Raw genomic sequence first — 21,919 nt, 5'->3', positions numbered from 1 at the left:
CTCTCTTCCCACAGAAGCTCTCTCGCTGCTTTCTCGATGGCTCAGGCAGTCGTGGCAGGTCTGAAGTCTGGGTTCTTCTTGACGATGACTACGCCTTCAAGGACGTTCGCGAGAGGTACATCTGAAAACCGACAACGCAGAGCGAGTTCTGATCCACCGTCAGTGGCGAACAACAGATCAGGAGCGACCCACGAACGTCGCAGAAAACGAAAGCAGCGAAGGCGTCGCGAGCCCCGGTCCCGCCTCTCTCTCCCATGTCACTTCTCTTCTCTCTTTGCGCTTACATTCGTCAGTCGCGAGCTCTGCACGTTCGCTGTAGCTGAGGAGCACTGGCGTTGTGTGCGTCTGGAAGGCCGTTATCGTTTTCGGCTGTCTCCCCACTTGCCCGACGATGTCCACTGCCTCGCCGACGCGCGCCGAGAGACAAGCCATCTTGAGTTCTTCTTCCGCGACATCCACTTCTTTCTCCATCGTCTCCTCGGTCTCTCCAGCCGCGCCCGCGGTTGGCACTCCGGCGCTCGACTCCGGAGACTCCGCGCTCTCTGCGCTCGGCTGGGCCTGCGGCAACTGACTGACGGGGGCGACCGTGAACAGCATCCGCGGCTGCATGGCCGGGAAGAGGTAGTACAACAAATAGTGGTACTTTCTGAAAACAGAACACACCAGGAGATTCAACTTTTTCACCACACGTTCAGAGACATCTCCCCACGCATGTGCCTACACACGCGGAGATTCACACACATGCATTTACACACACATACACATAAATATATATATATATATATAAGTATATACATATACATACATATTCATATATAGGTTTATGTCTGGATGTATGTAAGCGTACAAGTGGAAGTACAGAGATGTGGACCTGCATGGAAGACCCACAAGTTTACGGAGGTCCATTTGTGTGCAGACATCGATGCATCGGCCCTGCACTGTCTTCACTTGCCGCGCTTAGTCTCTCAGGCAGAAAAAAAGATCTCGCGAAAAGTGGAGTCGAAAGACTCTTCTCACCCGAGAATCGTTGTCCGCATGTGGAGGCAAGTGTGCATGATGACTGAGAGACAGCCGAGGGCGACGTTGTTGATGAGAAATCTGTCGGAGTGGAGAGGATTGATCGTGAGGAGGCCTTTTCCCATGTAGAGAAGGCCTTGCGCGAGTCGGATCTACGGCACAGTCACAAAAGGCAGCGCTGCAGCAATGAAAAACGAAAAGCACGATCCAGCCACCAAGCAGAGGAAACGCAAATGCGCCGGTGTCTCCAGAGGACACAGACTCACTCGAACCGCTCCGACTCCACGAGCCCCAACAAGTCATGGAAATATCAGCAGAGGAGCTGTCAAGACGGTGTATGTACAGGGCGACGCCAGGGTGACAGGGGGAAATGCGACCGAGACTCTGTGAGGCATGAAGAAGGCGAAGAAGGCGAGAAGAGACGGAGACGCGAGAAAACAGCGTGGAGAAGCAGCGGAAGGGAGAAAAGACGCAAAGGAGGCAAACTCTAGCTAAAGAGAGGCGAGGAGGTCTTTTGCTTTCGTAAATGCGAAACTTACAACAAAGAGTGCATTTCCATCTCGGCCGTAGTAGGAAGCGAGAGATCGAAGAAGTCCAGCGATGCGTGCGTTGTTTGTGCCTGCGAGAAAGAGCGAGAGACAGACGCTCCTCTTCCGAGTGCATTGGCGCCGCGCTTCTCAACCACAGCAAACAGTGCGTCCCCTGTGTCGACAGAGAGCAGTCAGGTCTTCTCCCGTCGACTCTTCGAAAGGTTAAAACAGGATTCCCTATTTACATCCCAACGGTTTCCTTCGTAGGCCTTCAGGATTTCTTCGACGTCATACATGAAATCCACTCTCGAGGACTGACACGAACACACAGTCCGTAATTCTGCTTCGTGGAAGTAAACGCAAAACAAAAGTGGACCATCCCTTGCTCAGACGGTCCTTCCACCACAGCCAGAGGTCTGTTCTCTGCCTCAGCGAGCACACGAGAAGTTGGGGCGGAGGACGAAAGGCACATGCGCCTCAGAGGCTAGACGCCGCCCATCGCAGAGACTGTCGCGCCCGGGGCGATTCAACAGACACAGTCTTGAAGGAGTCCTCGCCGATGCAAGCGGCACCGCAAGCAGCCTGTGTTCTTTACCTGCGCCGACGACGCCCATGGCGAAGATGGCGTTGAGAGCGACGTCCGCGTCTGCGTCGTGAGATAGCTTCGACAGAGTGTCGATTACCCCCGGCTTCGCCCGAGAAGGCGAGTGCAGGGCGAGCGCGAGCGGCACAGCACGACGCTGCGGCAGGTCCGCGTACTGCAGAAGGTGATCCTGAAAAAAACCAAGAACGTACGGCGGAGACGCGAGGTGGGCGGAGAGAGCCCGAGCGAAAGGGGGCGGGCAGTGGGGCGTGGAAGGACAAGGAAAGCCGAGAGAGGAGAGGAGCACGAGAAGAAGAAAGGAGAGGGACAAAAAAGCAACAAGAGGATGAGAGACAGGAGGACAAACAACGCAGAGGAGACAAAGATTGATGGCGAGGAAAGGAAACTCGAAAAACGAGTCTCAGTCGCCACGACAAGCGAACGCACAGAAAAAACAGCAACACTCTACCGCTGACAGTCACTCCTTCACAACATGCACTCTCACGGTTGTATATATATATATATATATATATATATATAGTTATATATACGACTATAAGTAGATATTGAATTGGAAGACACAATTGTAAGGAGGCGTCATTTTTCTGGTTTTTTTTTGCTTCTCGTGACGGTACTGGTCTCACCATCATGCGGAGACTCATTTCAGCTCCGACATCTTCGGCGAAGGCGAGGAGAGCGAGATTCATGACGGCGACAGCTTGGTCTAACTTCCGTCCATCTTCTTCATCTTCCTCGTCTTCGGACCCTGCCAGGTTTCTCGCCCGCGTAGCTCCTGTCACCCCACCGACGTCGGTCTCCTTCTTCTCCTTCTCCTGTTTCTTCTCGTTCTCCTCCTGCTTCTCCTGCTTCTCCTTATCCTCCTTCTTCTCTTCCTGCCCATTCTCTTCCTTCTTCTCTGCCTCCTCTCCGGACTTCGAGTTGAGAAGGTCGGCCCAGTACTGCTTGTCTCGCGCTTCTCCGCAGAAACTGAGGAATTTCTGGGCCTTCAGAACGTCTCCGCTTCCGGCGTATGCGAGTCCTTCGACAGTCCGCTGGGCGTAGGCCGCGAGGAGACAGGTCCGCAGCTGCGTCTCCGCCGGCGCCGCGGAGCCCAGTGCCTCGAGGGCAGTGAGCGTCGGCTCGCATGCGTCGCGCGCACCCAGAAACAACAGCCCCAATCCCAACGCAAAGTAGTAGCACAACGGCGAGTCCAGGCCCTCTGTGAAAATTGGAAAAGAGAAGTTTCACACCCGCAATGCACCTAATACACGCCTTCAGACTCTCACACGCGACACCAAGTATCCGTAAATATAAAAAATACAAAAATATATATATCTGCGCACAGTTCCTGTAACGATATATAAATATGTTTACCTTCTATCTGCGTGGGCATCACCAATTAAAAATAAGTAAAGACATGCATAGACATATAGGTGAGTGGCTATCGCTGAACTCTGCTATCTGTGTCTTTGTGTTTTTTTCTGTAAACTTTTTGAGGTCTTCGTCTCGATCTTGTCGCAAATGCAGAGTGCAAAACTCACTCTCGACGGAGGAGCGGTCAATGAGCGTCGTAAGAATCGCCTCCGCCGCTTCCTGGTTGCAGCTGCCGACGAACACAAGTCCGAGGGAGACCGCGGCGAAGGCGCTGCACTCGACCGGCAGAGAACTGTCGACCTGAGTCGCATCCGCGCATGGCAGCCGGAACAAGTTGAACTTCTTCTTCCCTTTCTGTCGACTGAGGTCAAAACGGGCGGAAGACACCGCCAGTTTCCACACAGAGGACCCTCTTCTGTTTCTACCTCTTCTCCGCAAAAGTTCTTGAAGCAATCCACGTTCGTGGTGTGAGCTTTTTCCGGATGCAGGAGTATTCCTTTCATTATCGATGATGGACATTTTTCAGCTCTTTTCCTGGAGCGTCTTCAGTTTTCGTCGAACTCTCTCAAAACCGATTCCTATAGATACACGTCAGTTTTCGTCGAACTCTCTCAAAACCGATTCCTATAGATACACGTCAGTTTTCGTCGAACTCTCTCAAAACCGATACCTATAGATACACGTCAGTTTTCGTCAAACTCTCTCAAAACCGATTCCTATAGATACACGTCAGTTTTCGTCGAACTCTCTCAAAACCGATACCTATAGATACACGTCAGTTTTCGTCAAACTCTCTCAAAACCGATTCCTATAGATACACGTCAGTTTTCGTCGAACTCTCTCAAAACCGATTCCTATAGATACACGTCAGTTTTCGTCGAACTCTCTCAAAACCGATTCCTATAGATACACGTCACTTTTCGTCAAACTCTCTCAAAACCGATTCCTATAGATACACGTCAGTTTTCGTCAAACTCTCTCAAAACCGATTCCTATAGATACACGTCAGTTTTCGTCGAACTCTCTCAAAACCGATTCCTATACAGTGAAGGCGTGGAACAGAAGGGCTGTTGCAAAGAAGCAGAGAGCTCCAGAAGGGAAGGAGAGTCGAGCTGCACTGCTTCCTGGTGAAAAGCAAAGCTGGAAATTCGTTCCAAACTTCGACACTTACAATCACTACGGTCAGAGCCTCCATGACGTCGACGCGCTTTGTGCCTGCATGAGCGCAGCCCAGGCCAACGACTGCTCCGACCTTCTGACATGGCGCGCTGCGCCCCCCCTCCGCCGAGTCTTCAAGATGATCTTTCAACAGAGCGAACGCCGCGTCGCATTCGTGTCGCACATTGCTGCTCAGCACTCCGAAACCTGCGAAAAAAAACAAGCCGACCTCTGCATGCAGACGCAGACGAACATGCCATAAATCCTCGAACGCACGAGGAAGGCGAACGGCAAACGGACGCAGCGACGGAGCGACGTATTCACTTACTATATACACATATATTAATATACATTAATATATATTAACATATATTAATGCATATTAATGTATATTAATGCATATTAATGTATATTAATGCATATTACTACGTAACTCTTTGATCCAAGAAGAAAACACAGAGACGCCCATCTCCATAGAGAGATGGACGTGACTGCAAACTGGTGGATCCTACAACTCACAAGAAGCGTCTCTGTGAATTCCCCTCCTCCCGCCCCCCCCCCCTCCCCCCGACCCTCAGAAGCTTTTCGGCCTGTCATCGGCGCCATCCCTTCACCGCTCGCACACCCCACACAAGCACAGCCCTGCAGGCACACAGAGACAGGTCGCCCCTCTCGACTGGAGACACTTCGGCGTCTGTACAGTCGCTGCGCGTCCAGCGCGACACAAGTCCCCTGCCCCAGAGAAGAAAAGTCAGTTCTGCGTTTTCTGGTTCTCCCACCGAGGAGTGCTCCGGCCTTGATGTTTGCGTCTGAGGAGTACTGGTACTTGTCGAGGTGAGACAAGCCTTCGTCTACGTTCCACAGAAGAATGGCACCGAGTGAAGCTGCGGCAGACATCATCCCGTGCTCTTTGTTTTTGTACAGCCAGGAACCTCCTGAAAGCAAAGAGCGGAGAAACTCGGCGCAAATGGGGCGGAGTGGCTGCGCGAGGAAGGCCCAGAAGGCAAATGTGGAGTGAGCTGAAGCTGCGGCGCGCCGTTAGCCGCAAGGCGGGATCGACGACAGTGTTGAGACACCCCGCGGCAGTTGGCGCGTTCGAAGAAGCGTTCCTGTCCTTTCCGTTTTTCTCTTCTCCACTTTCCGTTTTCGCACGCGCCTCGGCAACCCGCTCAGAACGGCAGTCTCCCCCTGTCTCGCAAGAAATTTGACATCCTCCCCCGTTCCTCGACTGCCTATCTTTCTCTCCTTCCCTTCTGTCTCTCGCCCTTTCCTCTCTCTATTGTTCTTCCCTCTGTGTCTTTTCTCTCTCTGCCGCTCCTGCTCTTGCCCCTGCCCCGGCCGAGGCCAGTTCCACTAACCGTCTGCAAGCATCAGCTTGTCTTTGCAAGCGCCTGCGTTGACGAGTGCATTTACGAAGGTGGACGCGAGGTTTTGCTTGGCGCTGTCGAGAGCTGCGGCGGCGCCTCTGCGACTCGCGCCGTCTTCCAGGTGAGTTTTGTAGACGTCTTCCGGCGTCTTGGGCTCGAGGACGTCCATTTCCTTCGCGAGGAGGAGAAAGAAGTTCGACAGTTCTTCCCCGCTGTTCAGGCGCTGGGTCTGTTCATCCTCGAAGTCAAAGTCGACGCCCTGTCTGCCGAGCAGCAGCGCGAGTTGTTTCACCATCAGCGGGTCCCCGGCAGCGCGGCACTGCTCGACGACAGCCTGGATCTTCTCGGTCTTCTCCGCGTCCGAGTTCGGCATCTTCAGAGCCACCCGCATCGCGTCAAACCACTGCTTCTGGTCGAGCAGAATCGTGTAGGCGACGCCGAGGACGCGCGTGTACTCCTCCAGAGACGCCGCGTAGTTCGCCATCGCAAGGAGATACAGAGTCACGCGCTGGAAGTTGTTGCTGTCGACGTGAGCCGCGACGCTCTCGACGCGCTCCACCTCAGAGAGCAGGTCGATCGCGTCGCATTCCGCATTGTGTGTCATGTAGTACGGCACAATCAAGTCCACCACCGCGTTCAGCTGAGCTAGCGTCGGCAGCGGCACCACCATCGAGATCTGCAGCGCCAGAGACGGCTTCTTCGTCTTCGCCTCCTCTTCAGCAGGCTTCTTGGCCTCCCCGGCCTTTGTCTCGCCGGGCGCAGGGCTCTCTGGAGAGCCGGCCGCGGCGTCTGAGGAAGCGAGCAGATCCTCTTCCACCGCGCCTGCCTTCTTCTCCTCGCCGTGGATGTCTGCGAACGCCGCCGCCACTTCACCCGCGAGGTTGCGAAGAAACTCAAAGCCCCAACTCGCGATGTCTCTGCACCCGCCCTGAGAGGAGACAGGGAGAAAACGAGAACAAGCTGGGCGAAAAACATGGCGAAAGAAAATTCACACACACAGCTGCAAGAAATGCGTGAACGCAGGAAGGAGACAGACGGAGAGCTCGAGGAAGGCAGAGAAACGGAAGGGAGGTGGACACGGAGAGAGACACAGACCGAGAGAGGTAAACAGCCACAGACAGAGAGAGATGAAGAGGCGCGGACCCCGAGACAAAGCTAGTTGGCGGCTCGCGCTTTAGGGCGCTCGTGTCTCCACACTCGAAGCACAATTTCTGTGTGGTTCAGGCAGGCGTTTACAGACGCTGAAGACATGGATGGGCAGGCATTTCTGTTGGCCATCACTGATTCACAAGAAAGTGGAAGCTCTCATCTGCATGAAAAGCATATGAAAACAAATGCAGAGTCGTAGACAGGCACAGCGTCTCCGTCGTAAACATCTCGATTTACCTCCAAGCAGAAGTGCAGAGAGCGCCGCTGGCCGTCGCCGCAGGTCGTGCAGAGAACAGCGAGGACCATCGCGAAATCCGGCTGAGAGGCGCGCAACGAAGGGGGACAGAGAAAGACACAACGCGACGAAACGTGGAGAGTAACGACGAAGAACGCGGTAGAGACAAACAATGGCGAGAGAAGATGACAGACACCACAGGCGCGAGATGCGGAGACTCTTTCCAGAAGGCCACGAAGTCGACACAAAACTTTGGCTACAAGAAAAAAAGACGTTGCCTTCGGTCTATGACGCATGCGCATGCAGGCCTTCTTTCGCGTGGAAGCAAACGTGCCTCTGCGTGTACATACACCTGTGTGTACCTGCCACGCGTCCGCAGATGAATAAACAAATCCTGCAAATACACTTTCCTGTGAGGAAATGTGTGCAAGAGAGAAGAAGTGAATACGGGTGTCAGTCCGACTCGCCTCGCACGAGCCAGCTGCTGAAGCTGCGGCATATGCCTCAACTGGGCATACACTCGACGCATGCAGTTTGCGGGAGCTGCAGGCTGTTCTGCGTTTTTTTTCTCGTCCACTTCGTCCACTCACCTTGATTTTGTCGTCAGGCGCTAGGCGGTGATAGTGGGCGATGAGGACAGGAATGTGGGGACGAAGAAACTTGAGCGGTTTCGGCACACTCGTCATCGAAGACGTGGCCGCCTTCAGCTGTACAGACAGCGTCTGGAGCGCGAGGGCGACGACGCCTGAACAGCGAGAGAAGGCGAGAGACGGATTCGCACACACAGATGTCCAGGTTGCTCCAACATGCGGTGCCACAGAGAAACGCAAAAAAAGTCTCAGAGACACGCCGAAAACGCGAGACGGCAGACGAGGGCGAAAAATGCAAACGAGGTGCGTTGCGGGAGAGAACAGTGGCGAAATCCGGTAGAGAGAAGAGAAGGAAGCGACGCGAGAAGAGCGGCACACAGAGCCGTGAAAAGAGACATGAGAGCGACAGAAACAGTAGGGAGAAGAGACGAACAGACAAGCCCCCTTAGAAGCACGGAAGGTTTCCCGCGCTGAAGAAAAGACGCGAACGCCATCGGAGGAGCCAGAAAAAAAGACAGAAAGGCGTCTGGGCGAGACACCAAAAGCGAAGACGAACATGCAGACCGGGTCGAACTGTGTGAACCTCACTGGGAGACGGCTATAAAAGTATCGTTCCGCGTCGCCGACGCGAACTGCATGCGACAAGGAAGAAATGTATCACAATCTCGCGTCGAAAGATTTTCCATCTCACTTTGTCGATCGTGGGTTCTGTTGACCCCCTTCTCAACTGCATGCGTGGACTCCAGGATTCGCGTAGACTTCCTTATGCATGCAATTCGGCGTCTGCTCACCTGGTTCCGGGTCCTGCAGCCTTTCCACGAGGAGTTCCATGTCCTCTTTGATTTTCTTGTCTTCCTCTGTCTGCAGGGAGTGTAAAACACCAAAGAAAGTCCCCCCGGAGAGATAAGCATGCGCGTGCATCTACATGTTTGAATGTGAATAAGAGGAGAGGAAGGTGACTCAATCGCAGTCAAGAGAGCAGACAACGCCCGAAATCGAGCAGGGCACAAGCAAGTCACCCTATTCTTCGACGAAAGCATGAAGAGCGTCGGAGAGAGGAGTCAAAAAAACTCACTGCTCATTGGATTTACCATCCTTCCCCCTTCGTAAACGACAGCGGAGGCGCGTATGTCGCTGCCGAGAAGATATAGAAAGAGATGAGAAGAGATTCCCGGGAGATGAGGAAAAAAAGAGAAAAGGAGGATCCTCGCACCGACATATCTTTCGCTTTTTCCCCCTTCCGTCTTCACAACATGTATTAAAAAACGTGATAAATACAACCGATTGTGAAGACCCGACTTTTCACGATTTTGACGTTTTAATTCTACGTCGTTCCGTATCAATCGGGGATGACGATCTGAGTTTTCTCGTCGTTCCAGACATGCCCTGCCTCATAATGTGACCCTCGGAAGAAGTCTCCGCGGAGAGGAAAAAGACAGCTGCGGAGGAGAGAGAGAAGACGCACGCACCAGCTCATCTTCGACTTTTTTCTTCTTGTCGCCATTCTTCTCCTTCCCCTCCTTTCCGGTCTGCGTAGGGTCCTTGGCCGATGCCTGGATCGCCACGAGCTGCAGGAGACAGGCAGGCACCTCCGAATAAGTAGAAAAATGAAAAAGAGGAGGCATTGCCTTCTACACAGACATGCCGATGAAACTGCGTTTGTGTCCCTGCAATCATGTACACCCATGCACTATAGACAGACATACATAAATAGACAGATAGATATATACAGATATATAGATAGAGATAGAGATAGGTAGATAAATAGAGATACAGACACAGATACAGATATAGATATACAGATATATACACATACATGCAGATAGATACAGCTACACAGATACAGATAGAGAAATGTAGACAGATTTAGATAGGTAGATGTACGGGGGCACAAGTATGGGTTCTAAACGACCGAGGCAATCGAAAGATCTCTCGAGAGTCAGTGGGGGAACGCATTTGTCTGGTCCCTCTACGCTGAAATGGTGGCATCCAAGCGGTTCGACAGACGACGCCAAACAGGTCGAGCACCGTGCTGTCTCTGAGAGGTATTGTGTACCCTTATGAAGACACAGTTGTCCAGGGGTGGATAGGGAGAGAGAGATACCTATGCACAGGCGAGGCGAGGGGACAGGAGCGCGACAGGCGGAAGTCTAAAAAGCCACAGACGGGGATAACGTCCACGTAGCGGTGTCGCATAGAGCGTCCAGAGCACAGGAATCGTATGTAGCGCATGGAAGAAAGACAGAATCTGTGTGCATTGCCCTTATGAAACGGAAGGAAACGGCGAGACAGTGCCCGGCGGATTCTCCCCAAAAGAAATGCACTCCACGTCCGTAAACCTTGAATTCGAACGGACAAGGGAAAAAGAGAAAGAGCAGCGGTCGTGTACACATTTTTTTCTTCCTTTTTGTCAAAAGCAGAACTCCCGACAAGGCGAGACCGCCTCTCGAATTCCGCCGTCTCTACGGAAGAAGCCAAGTCGAGGAAAAGAGCGGATCAAAGAGGCGCCAGACAAGCAGCTGAACGCGGGCCTACCTTCTTGTTTTCGTCGTTCGCCATGGTGAAGAAAGTAAGGGCACTTTGGTTCGGGTATACAGACAATGCGCGCTGGGTCGACTCCCGCAGCCGACGCCGACGGAAACTTCGAGGGCGAAAGGTCCGGGAAAAGCAATGGCTGTCGTTCTGGAGGGCTGTGGAGGACCTTCCAAAACTGTTGGCCTTCTGCGGATCTCTTTTTTCTTCCCTGTTGGCCGCGAGGAACGATCACCAAAGTGTCAGGAGATTGCGGTGTGTGTGACGGAACGCCGGAGTCAACACCCGCTTGTCTCGGGCGCAGGGCGCGAGTCGGGAAGCACGGCCTCCTTCGGCGTCGTTTTTCCCGTTGACGCTCTCCGTCTGTGTCAGCTATTTGTTTCAGCCTCCAAAGCCGCGAGCAGAGAGGAAAACCTACACGTTTCACCGGCAATGGGGAACCCGCAGCAGCGAGAGACGTCGCGGACAGACGCCTGCTCTGTCTTGAAGGGGGTCCGAACGCGGAGAGAGGCAAACGAAGCGACGGAACGAAGCGAAACACAAGACTGGAGACGTCGGTGCCGCGCACCGAAGAAGCAAAGTGACTATGCGTTTTTCCGAGAAAACGCCGCGGGAAACGGTGGAGAAAAAGCGGATGTGTACGATCAGACCCGACCCAGGCTGATGCGGAAGATCAGGGCACACAGAGTCCACCCCCGGGGAATTCGGGAATGGGAGAGGACAGAGAAAATTCGAAGACAGTGGCACGATGAAGGAAGCGAGAGACTGGCGAAATACACGAGCTACAGCCACAGCGCATAAGAGAAAAAGCGGTCCCCAGCGAAGATCCTCCACCTGGAGAGTTTTCTCCAACTCGCGGGAGACACACGAGAGGTCTGAAGGGTGAAGGAGAGTCGGACACGACCGACGCAGAGTTCCCTAGACGTCGCCAGAAAAGTTGTCTGCGCACGCAGCTCGACTCTTTTCAAAGCTGAACGGAGAAAATACGAATTTCGGAGGTCCTCTATTGCTTCTGTGCGCCTAACTCGCAGAGAGGGAGAGGACAGTGTGAAAAAGTCGCAGCGCTCTTTGCCAGGCAACCTGCGCTGGTACAAAAGTCACGTGCAGACCGCGAAAATGCGCTTGTCTTCCGCGCCTTCTATTTTCGTCGCTGAACGCCTGAAATCCAAGTTCGTTTCTCCTCCACATGCACAGGCGTGGAGATTCGTGTACTTTCGGCGCGGTGTGTGAACTGCGCGACACTCTCCCGTTTAAGTTGAAGAACCCTGTTGTCGAGAAGCGTGTTCCGTCGAACAGCAGAGAGAGGAGCGACCACGACGCTACACAGTTCACTTGCTCAAAGACAGAGTTTCATCGTGGTCCACATCTCTCCTGAAACAGGACGAAAGGGTCCCGACTGCAAGTTGACGGAGTTCTGACGTGCTCTAGAAGCGACACACGATACAACATAGGACTGGCAAACAGCAGCGACAGTCAATCAAGACCAAAACCAACAGTCTACAAACGCGTGGTGCAAACTCTCGAGAAAAAGGGTCGACACGAGTCCCGGTCACCGTTGAAGTCGGAGTCTCTGTCGTTTCTGTGCATTTCCGGCCGCCGCTCTGCAAACCGAAGCTTTGACGTCCTCTCTGTGACGCGGTTTCACCTGCGTTCAAGTGGACGACAAGGAACTTAAGACAGACACCGCAGATTCTTTGGTTCGTCTCGACTTCGTTTCTGCGGTATGGAAAAAAGTGTCTTGGGTGGTAGGTATCAAATGTTGCTCGAGGAAGTGTTTTCTCCTCATCGACATTCCAAGCACTGCACTCGCAAGCCATTGTGAGGCGACTTCAGGAGTCGTCAACGTGGTGGATGCACGGGAGAACGCCGACACAATGTGACGACACACTGTCACCTTAGAATGAGCGACGCCACGCGCATATGGACAATGGGAGAGACTCTCTTGTTTTTTACTGACCGCGAGCAACAGATTCTCCTGCCGTACCACACGACGTTGTCACTGCAGGAGAAAGCGGTGCCAGGCTCCCGGGGGAAAACAAGTGGGAAAAAAGTGTCAGTGCGCAGATTGTCGCCGACAGCACAGACAACAACGCAACAAAGAGCCGGGGGACCTTAGTCCTGCCTTGAGAACCACACGAAGAGGAGGCTTGACAGTGCTGCCGAGAGGAGGTAATGCATACTTCGAGCAGTAGCGGTTATCAAGCATAGTCTCGCATCGACCGTACATACCGGGAGTGGAAAGCGTTCCTCGAGTGACTCAACAGGCGCCATGCCACGCGTGTCCTCGTCTTTTTCATGTCCTTGTCACATAGCGCTCCATCTACGATGAAGATCGCCTTCCAGCAATTGCGATCTCTGAGTGAAGTAGATCCAGATCTGTCTTTTGAGATGCACATTTGCGGATGGACCGTTTTGCTGCGTCCATTGTACGTGTTCCCCACAAACTACCTGTTTTTTCGGAGTTACATCACAGAGGCAAACCTAGAGAAAGAGGCAGAGGAAATCAGGGGCTTGCTCCAAAAGTTGTTTCTGTCAGATCTCTGAGAACACGCCTAAGAGAGAAGGCATGTCTTTCCCAAAGTAAAAGTGGTACGAGAAATATACATGCGAATATGGAAGACCGAGAGGAAAAAATTTCCGTGATTATCTGATCTGAGATTCGGGAAATAGAGCAGAAAGTGCTCACCGCTGCAAGCCTAGGAGACCCTCTGTTCTGCTGCTCACACCGCTTTCGAAAAAAAAACCTGAAACACAAGCTCACGCCGACCTCGGTGGATTTTTCAGCGAAGCAACAGCAGCGTTGTTACGCTCTGGCAAGAAGCTTCAACGAGAGAGTTAGCTGGAAAGGTAATAATGGACAGAAAGGGAAGTCCAAGTTTAGTCTTGGAACAAGAGCTGCGGGCAGCAACAGTGCCGTTGAGAACAGGTTTCAGTAAATAGCTGAGCACGCGTGGACACCTCATTCCGGCACAAAACGCAGAAACTCCCACTCTGGGGAATCCTGGAAAACTAGCGCCAATTTCGATAGCCGTTCAGAGGTTTCTTTTTGTGGCGCATTTGGTAAGCATTAACTGTGGTTGTGGGGGCGGCGTATTCTGAACACAGTTCGTCACGAAGAGCTCCCGTTTGCGGGGCTTAAAGCGGCTGTCATCGTCAGATCCAGTTTCGCATTGAAGAAACAAAAAAGCCTTCCAACAAAGCGCTTCCTGATTCTGCATTGTCTAAAGCGCCGAACCATCGCATTGGCCTCTGACTGCATGGTTCATTTCCCGAGTCAGTTTTCGACACGGCTAGGAGAGAACGGTGAAGTCAACTTCTTGAGGCATCCAGTTGGGGCTAGTCTGTTTACATGGATAACACTCGACTCTCCGACACTTCACTCGCTACTGCTGGGAGTTTATGGACTGATGCTCATCTGCTTTCGGCATCGCTGTAATTATTTCGAATAAACGAACAGCATGGATTCTCGCAAGTCAAGGTTTTCTGGTTTCTGTGGGTTTATCCCGCACGCCTGGGTGCGTCTTGACAGGCTTGTGGCATTCAATCAACTCCTTCACGAAATTTGAACTGCTAACTCTTTTCTCGTGCCGCGTCTGTTTCGCCGGTTCGAATGCAATGCTGCGTGAGGACACTCGTACTAAAATGGATGTTTCCGTTGGTGTGGCGACCGGTGTTTTGGCGTACACGCTGTGTAACTCGTACAATGTTTGCAGTTGCCCTCGGTGGTTCCGATGCCAGAACATTCAGCTTAGAGCTTCAACTAGGCCTCAGAGGTGGGAAAAGGGATCAGATCCGCTTCGGGCCTTATTAGCCGTCGTGTAGCACAGTCATGTGTCTGTGTCAAGAATGAAGCATCTTTGGAATCTGCTCAGTGAAGCACCTGTAAATCAAACAAGAAACAGCAACGGGTGTTTCCCCATGCTTTTTGCGTTGCAACTAGCAGGCACTATCCCTGCCGCAGCCTTTGTTGGCATCATTGTTATCCTTGTTTCCTGCATTCATTTTTTTTTCGGTCTGCATCCTACTAAGGCGCTTGGTGGTATTTCGACAGACTGTTCTGCCGTCTAGGCAACGTACCACGCAGCAAGTGCGCGATTTTTGACGTTCCAGAGAAGCTCTTTCACTCTGGTCCTCTATCCTGTGAAGCCTTGTGTAAAAGAGAGGTTTTGCTGTACATTTGTCGCCACAGAAAAGCTGACAAAGAATGCTTGCTGCGCAGGAATCGTGAACCACAAAATAGGGTCTAGAGTCGCCGAGTACTCCGCCGAGACGAAGGAGAAGCGCTTTCTAAGGCATCTCTGCTTTCATCAGCCGACAAAGATCGTCGGCAGGATTCGTCTGAAAGCACCTCCTCACGCTTTCAAGGCACTCGGTGCGCATAACTCCGAAAACAGTGACTTCGAGGACGAGCGCACTCGGCTGCCAGGGGCGTCTTTGCGCAATTTCTGTAGATGAGGGGACGCGGGTCTTTTCTCGCGGTTATTTTTCTCAAGTGAACCAACAAGCTAGCGTTCCGCACGGAAAATGTGAGTTGCCTCAAAAGGAGGATCAATATCGGGTGCCAGATTCTTTTCTCAAAGAGGCTGTCACATCTTGCATGTGCTGGGCCGCGTTTGGCTGCTGCCCCGTCGTGACCCTTTTCCCTGCTGCTTTTCCAACGCGCTGGCTGCTTAACGTCCTCCTTTCCTTGTTCGTTGCGCAACAGGGTTTTTCGATTTCTGCCTCAGTCCTATTAAAAACCGCGCTGCGCGAGTTACCGACGTGTCTGCCGCCGTCGTTTCGCCCTCCACAACCCCCCGCTCCTTGTCTACGTTGCGCAGCCGCTTTTTCCTGGCTTCTCCCGCGAAAACCTGTCTTTTTCGCCTTTTCCAGCAGCTGGACGGAAAGTGAAAGGGAGTCCAGCCACGATGACCTCAAATTACACCCCGCCTCGTTGCTACTACGAGGTTCTGGGCGTCGCGAAGACCGCGACAGCCGATGAAATCAAGAAAAGCTACAGAAAGCTGGCGATCCGTTGGCACCCAGGTACGTCACAACTTTGATGGACGGCAAGTTTCTCACCCGTGAAAAAAACGAGTGGAAACGAAGTGCCAGTTGCTTAATACTCGGTGAGGGAACTCCCAGTTTTCTCGCGAATCGACGCGGCCAGGGGTGCAGTGTCCAAGGCTTCCGGCGGAGTCAAAAGGACTGTCCTCCTTCCTGACAACTTGTTGCAAGTAAAACCTGGATTTCCTGCGAAAAACGGTAGCGATGCGGTGCGACGTATCCGAAGTCTGTTTCCAGAAGAAACAAGGGGATTCGGAGCACTTGTTCTTCTCTAGTCTTTGGTTGCTTTTCGTCGAGGCGAAAAGGACTCGCTGTTCGTACTGGATCTTCTCTTCCGGAAGACTCAAGAAAATTGGCATCTGTGGCATGAACCCGCTCTTCCAGTGTTTCTTGCCGAAGGAGCGCGTTTCTGCATTCGCTCCCCTTCTCGAGTTCGATTGTATGTACAACCGACGGTCGGACAGATCCGCTGGGTCCACCGCAGCTGGAGGCCGGAAGAGACTTTGTCAGGGGTGCGTTGAGATTTGAGGTCAACTCAAAGAATGCATCTCAAAGATAGACTTGTCTTCGTGTTTGTTTATTTTTAGCGATGTGAAGAAACAAGGCTTCTCGCTCGACACTCTTCTACCTCTCAGGCCCCGTTGTTGCCTTGCGTGTTTCGTCCCATGCAGACAAGAACATCGACAAAAAGGATGAGGCGACCGCGCGTTTCAAAGAAATTTCCGAGGCCTACGAGGTCCTCTCTGATCCCGAGAAGCGCCGCAGATACGACCGTGAGTGCGAGCGTCTCTCTTTTTGTTGAACTGCACCTGTGTTTTTTGTGGTCCTTCCGCGGCGTGGATACCTCCCATGAGGCTCTCAGACAGGTTCTAATCTTTTCAAGTCGTAATCGTTATAGGATTAGAAATAGGAAACTTCACAAGCTGGTGAAGACAATTTCGTCCCCTGTTCGCCGGCAAAGAAAGTTTTCTGCGTGTCAGTGCCTATCTCGGCGGTTGCCGCTCTTCCCTTCGGTGTACACACACCCTGAGGTGCCTGTCTGTCCTTCTGCCTTTCCAGTTTCAGACAGTTTCGGCGTGAACGGCCCTCGGGTACGAGGGACAACCAGCAGGCGCTCCGCGGCGCAGGCGGAGGCGGAGGCAGCTGCCGCCGCTGCAGAGTTCGAACGCTTCCACCGAAACTTCCACTTTGCAGATGCTCAACGAATTTTCGAGATGGCATTCGGCCCTGGGTAAGTGTTTGCCTTGCACAGCAAATGCACTTCTATATATCTAGGTGTATTTGTCGAACGGCAAGGATGCCTCTGGATATATATATATATATATGTATATATATGACTGTATATGTGTGTACAGGTGTGTCTATACATGTCTAGTACTCGTGTGTATGTACACCGAAGTGTGTTTGCACTCCTCAGTGTTATGTCGTCCACGTGGTCTCGTTGGATTTTCTAGAGTTTTGCGTGTATCCGTTTCTGTAGTATATTCCTTCGTTTGCGGAGACGCGTATGTGACGGAGAGACCAGTGCAGGGGTGGGTCGACAATGTTTCACATATCGATGCACATTTCCACTTTTCTTCGCGTGCATGCACCTGAGTCTCGGGAACGCTGCCTTTCTGGTAGCGCCTCATGCGACAGCGTGCGTACGTCGACTGGAAAACACCGAAACCGGCAGTATTCTGTGTACATACACCTTGATGGAGAAGGGGCGGACCAGTTCACTTCGCATTCTGACTGAGTCGAAATGTTCGTCTGTTTCTCCTGATGTTCGCGGCGTCGTTTCTCTGTTGCTGAGTCCTGTCTGATGATTTACGCCGAACATCTGTTTCTCTCGTTGCCTCAGAGGCCCTTTCGGCGACGATCTTTTCCATACGGTCAGCCAAGACTTCGGTCTCTCTCCCTTTGGCTCGACTCGTCCTGGGCGCGCCAGCTCTCACGGAGGCGCAAGTGAGTTTTGGCTTTACCTCTTGAGAAAACGGAACTCTCCAGAAGATCCTCGTTCCGTCCGTCCTCCACGTCCGTGTGTCTTTCGAGAGATGGACAAACAGAGAAGCAGAATCAAGAAAGGATTCGCATTTGCACTTGGGTCTGTCTTTTACTTCCAAGGTCGTGAATTTCATGCGTGACGAATAAGAGAGACAGGAGTAGGCCGCAACTTCTCGTCTCTTGGCAGTTTCCGATTTCTCTTCCTTCCGAAGCCCTTGCTGCCAAGCACTCCATCCGGTCCGGTTGGTCTCTCTCAGGTTCTTCGAGCAATCGACGCGATGTTCTCTGCTGTCGATGCGGGGGCTTGGCGTGTCTGCATATCTCTTCCAGCTTTGTCTCGAATTCCTTTTCCGGCGCGTCTGCATGCGCAAGAAAAAGATTCCTTCGACACTACCTTTCTTTTTTGTCTGCTTTTCCTCACGCAGTGCGTCGAGCACACGGAAGCCTCTCGGCAAACTTCTTTGGAGGAGACCCTTTCGCAGATTTCTTCGGAGGCGATCCGTTTGGGGGTAAGTTGCGTGCGGAGGAAAATGGGGGCATTTCCAAACGGCGGAAGCGGTTTGTCTTTCAACTTATTGATACTCATCCGTCTTGGGGCCTCGGCAGTCGATTTCCGAGAACGAACGCGTTCCGACCTCCCTTTTTGGACTTGAGTTCGGTGCCGAGATACTCAGAGGATCTGTTACGAAGTCGCTACTGGGTGTCTGTACTATGCTAGTCTTTTTCTGTGTCTTTGCCCGCGTCACATCCACTTTAGAATTCGCACAGTCGAAACTGTGAAGAGGCGCCTCTCTGCTCTCCGCGACTCTTCCTGATTCGGCGTGGAGATCGCACAACTCCACAGTCCCGTGTACATGCAGCTGCGGGGATGACACGCGCGAACGGTCTCCTCCCTAACTGCAACCCTCACGCCTTTTCTGCCTGCTGTTGGTTTGGGAGCAGTGGCCTCTCAGGTCATACTAAGTTTCCGTGGCGTCGGAGTGTATCTGTAAATTTGATTTGAATTACACCGTTCTGGATCGCGGATCGTTTGTTCGGGGACAGTATCTATGAGGTGTGTGGCGCATGCATCTGCGGAGGAATTGAGGCTGTACAGACAGAGAAGCGAAGAAGCGGCGGCATTTCGCGATCCGGCTTGGTGGGCGCTTGTCTCTCTTGACAGCCTGATTTTCCACTCCACCCTTGCTGTGGGTCTCCAGGCGCGCGGCCTTAGCTGTCGCCAACTGTAGCGCCGCGTGCTCTATTTGCTTCAAGTTGACGTTTAGCCTTTCGCTCCGGTTCCAAGACTTCTGCCGCCCCCTCTGCAACCGGCGAAGACTGGGGTTGGGTCTGCCTGGTTCGGTCGTCGCCTGTGAAGAAAAACGCTGTTGCATGCGTTCTTCTTCTGCGTCTGCGCTGTCAGGGAGTTTCACGCACGCGTTCTCAGGTCCGGCGTTCGGTTCGTCTCATATGAGTAGCTCTTTCGTCTCGTCGAGCAGTTCTTCGCGGTCGGGAGCGGGAGGCATTAGCCGATCTACGTCAACTTCCACGCGCATCGTTAACGGCCGCCGCGTCACCGTCACGGAGGAGGTCGTGACTCAGCCCGATGGTAAGTCTGCAGAGCGATGTGCCTCTGCTGTCGATCTGGATAGACGTCTGTAGAGTGCAAGAAGTTCGGGGAGAGCGCCGGCGAAGAAGACACGCGGGAACTCTCAGCTGTTCTGCTGGCTCTGGGACAGGGGTGATTTCGCGGCAGAGGAACAGTCGTCGTCTGCGGTGTCCACACAGGGCGATCTCTATCATTGTGGCGATTCTCGTGGTAGCAGAATTTCAAGGACTGACTTCTCTTCGGAGTGGCGTTGGGATACCGTGCGTGTACGGGACGCACCGTATGTCTTTTTTCTCGGTTTGCGCGGACTTATGCTTTCCGTTTCCTCCGATGTTGGGGGGGAGGAGCGACTTTCAATGTTCGACTCGCATTTGCGAGGCGAATCGAAGGATTGCTTAATTTTTTCCGCCACGGCTCGGTGTTTTTTGTCGTTCGCGGAGAGCGCAGACGTCTTCGCAGACTGCATGTCGAATTGCGAACTGCTGATGTGGTACTCTTCGAATCTTCAAAGCACGTATCTCAGACACGAGTTTAGATGAAGACGGGGGGACATCAATAGGAGCAATCACCGGTGTCGTTGAGAGCGACTTTTAACCCCAAACAACAACTATGCGAGGCCGTGGTGTCTCTTTCTGTCGTAGGTGGTTCTGTGCTTGATTGCAGTTGAGAAGGTCAAGACCGGGGGTGTGCCTCCTATTTTGAATCTCGCCTTTTGCGTGGTTGAGACTGTTTTTCACATCCTTCTTATCTGTATGTGGTTGCTGCACCAACAGGCACTGTCCACCGGCATGTGACTCAAGAAGAAGACGACGGAACAGGACATGTTCGTCGCATCCAACTTCCATCTTCCTCCCGGCACAGCCATTCTCGGTCAATTGTTTATCACTGACGAGGCTGTGCAGCTGTCGTGCGGCGGCCAAAGGGCAGGGGTGTATGTACAGCCGCGCGGCCGTGAGGGCTTCCGTGGATGCCACGTTTTGCGTGAAGAGTTTGTGAGAGCTTTCGACACACGGCGACCAGGCGCTCTTCTGCCCTGCGAGGGAAGCGACGCGAAGTTGCGTTGGCTTGACGGGCGCAAGAGAAATGGGTTTACGACGACGGTGGCGGGATCCGGAAGGGGGGCGAAAAGCCAATGGCTGACGCCGATGTCTCGCGCAGAGAATCGCTGTCTTCTAGGGCGGTGTCTAAAAGGGGTGCGGCAAAGTGCGTCGCTGCTGCTTAGCGCCCGGAGGCAATCACTGGGAACGACCTGATGTCGGTGTCAGAGCTCTTTTGGTGTGGCATGCAAGTGGACGTGGAGTGGAGGCCTTGCAAAATGTGATAAAACAACCGATCCTTTGCGGTGGAAGTCATCCGATCAAACAGAAGATGTGGGTGGGTGTGTGTGTGGTGATTCACACAAAAGCATGCGCTGATAGATGCGCGTGAGTAAACAATGTCCACCGGGAGTCGGGCTCCTTATTTGTATGCGACGGTAGGGGATTTTTCGGAGGAAGGACACAGATGTGCGTCTTCCACGTCTCTCTGGAGGTATCCAGAGTTAGGAGAACGACGAAAAGAGTCGAGTGAACGGCGGGGAATGCGGTGCAAGATAGATCCGGTGGGGATTTTTCTCGTAGGACTTGCGAGACCGTGCAACTGGTGGAGGGGGCACTGCTTGTTTTTATCTCTTTAGTGTTTTCTTCCGCCGTTTTTGCTGTGCTTGCTGCGCCGAGCGTGCATCCCACCTGTTCAGAAATAGGGAAAGCACGGGAATCGGATCAATCTCGGTTCAAGTGCGTGATTCTCCATTCTTCTCTTTGCTTGTTATTTCAACTTTTGCTTCTTTCTCATCTGTTTGGCAGTTTGGGGGAATGCCTCTCGTTCGCATGCGCTTCGGTGGCGAACGAATATCCTTATTGCTGTGCTCCCAGTAGCATCTCTGCGTTAATCGTCTTTCGGGTTCGCAAGTGGTTGTTCTATTCAAGGGGAAACGTTCGTGGTCAACCGCGGGCTATGTCTACTTACGTTTATGGCAAATATCTTCTCACGTGCGTGTGCACAGTTTTCTTCGCACAGTTCGATTTTTGCTTGTGTACGAGACCACGAGATGCCGGCTCGATTGGCGCTCCGCTCTTGAAGTGCGGAAGAACAGGGAGAAACTCATAAGTACGGGAGAGCAGTTTCGCGACATTCTCAGTAGCCTACTCAAGGCGTACAGAGTTCGCAGCAGACGTGAAGCGACCGAGCATGTGGCATTCGTTATCGTTCGGACTCTCTGCTCCTTCCGGACTGTGGGAGCGAGAACGCGATATTGTTTTTGGTGCGGAAGCCAGAGATACTGTTACCATCAAGTAAAATGCAAATCGTGGAGTCCGCTAGCGCCGCGCGCGGCGAACTCTTGCTGTATTTTGTGTACAGCATATCTCTGTTTCTGACTGACTTAGCTGACCTAAACCGTCGGTGTGGGCGGACAGGCTGGACTTGGAATCCTGGTCCGAGCACCAAAACGTACATCAGTGCAGACTTGTATGTGCACTTACGGCCGCAATCCAGAGATACCGAATTGCCGATTTCGGTGGAAGGGCTTACTTCCCAAGGGATGCTACCACTCTATCACGGTCAAGTCTATTTACGGGCCGCTCGCGTGATTTCTAGCGTCATCTGGGCTTAACTAATTTCCAGTCAGGAGAAGTGCATCGTAGTTTGATTGTTAACTAGTATACCAAGTACCCGTGAAGTGAGTCAGATGTGAAGTCGATTTTCTTGACCCTCTGGAACAGCT

The 21,919-nt window shown here is 52.7% G+C and overlaps 2 protein-coding genes across 2 annotated transcripts; one reads left to right on the top strand and one right to left on the bottom strand.

Moving 5' to 3' along the window:
• Positions 1-41: 41 nt before the first annotated feature.
• On the bottom strand, positions 42-10,562 carry TGME49_313410 (proteasome 26S regulatory subunit; the record flags this gene model as incomplete). Its single annotated transcript, XM_002364511.2, has 15 exons — positions 42-121; positions 285-646; positions 1,018-1,169; positions 1,557-1,636; positions 2,143-2,320; positions 2,775-3,349; positions 3,672-3,804; positions 4,676-4,869; positions 5,442-5,597; positions 6,021-6,957; positions 7,416-7,496; positions 8,004-8,158; positions 8,795-8,864; positions 9,473-9,571; positions 10,539-10,562. 15 exons carry the CDS (start codon positions 10,560-10,562, stop codon positions 42-44), a joined length of 3,276 nt encoding a protein of 1,091 aa, XP_002364552.1.
• Positions 10,563-15,034: 4,472 nt separating this feature from the next.
• TGME49_313400 (DnaJ domain-containing protein) lies at positions 15,035-21,870 on the top strand. The gene is made up of 7 exons (XM_002364510.2): positions 15,035-15,560; positions 16,253-16,354; positions 16,641-16,812; positions 17,425-17,528; positions 17,993-18,076; positions 18,970-19,155; positions 19,929-21,870. Exons 1-7 carry the CDS (start codon positions 15,443-15,445, stop codon positions 20,042-20,044), a joined length of 882 nt encoding a protein of 293 aa, XP_002364551.2. The 5' UTR covers positions 15,035-15,442; the 3' UTR covers positions 20,045-21,870.
• Positions 21,871-21,919: the final 49 nt, after the last annotated feature.

The sequence above is a fragment of the Toxoplasma gondii genome, chromosome XI (genome assembly GCF_000006565.2).
Source record: "Toxoplasma gondii ME49 chromosome XI, whole genome shotgun sequence".
Classification (NCBI taxonomy): domain Eukaryota; phylum Apicomplexa; class Conoidasida; order Eucoccidiorida; family Sarcocystidae; genus Toxoplasma; species Toxoplasma gondii.
The sequence above is the reverse complement of the archived record's forward strand: the minus strand, read 5'-3'. Positions and strand labels throughout refer to the sequence as shown.

Excerpts from the sequence above, each read along its gene's own strand:
- TGME49_313400 (XM_002364510.2), top strand. The coding sequence starts at position 15,443 with ATGACCTCAAATTACACCCCGCCTCGTTGCTACTACGAGGTTCTGGGC. Across the intron at positions 18,077-18,969 it reads CGGAGGCGATCCGTTTGGGG|GGAGTTTCACGCACGCGTTC; the intron begins GTAAGTTGCGTG and ends CTGCGCTGTCAG. Across the intron at positions 19,156-19,928 it reads GGTCGTGACTCAGCCCGATG|GCACTGTCCACCGGCATGTG; the intron begins GTAAGTCTGCAG and ends CTGCACCAACAG.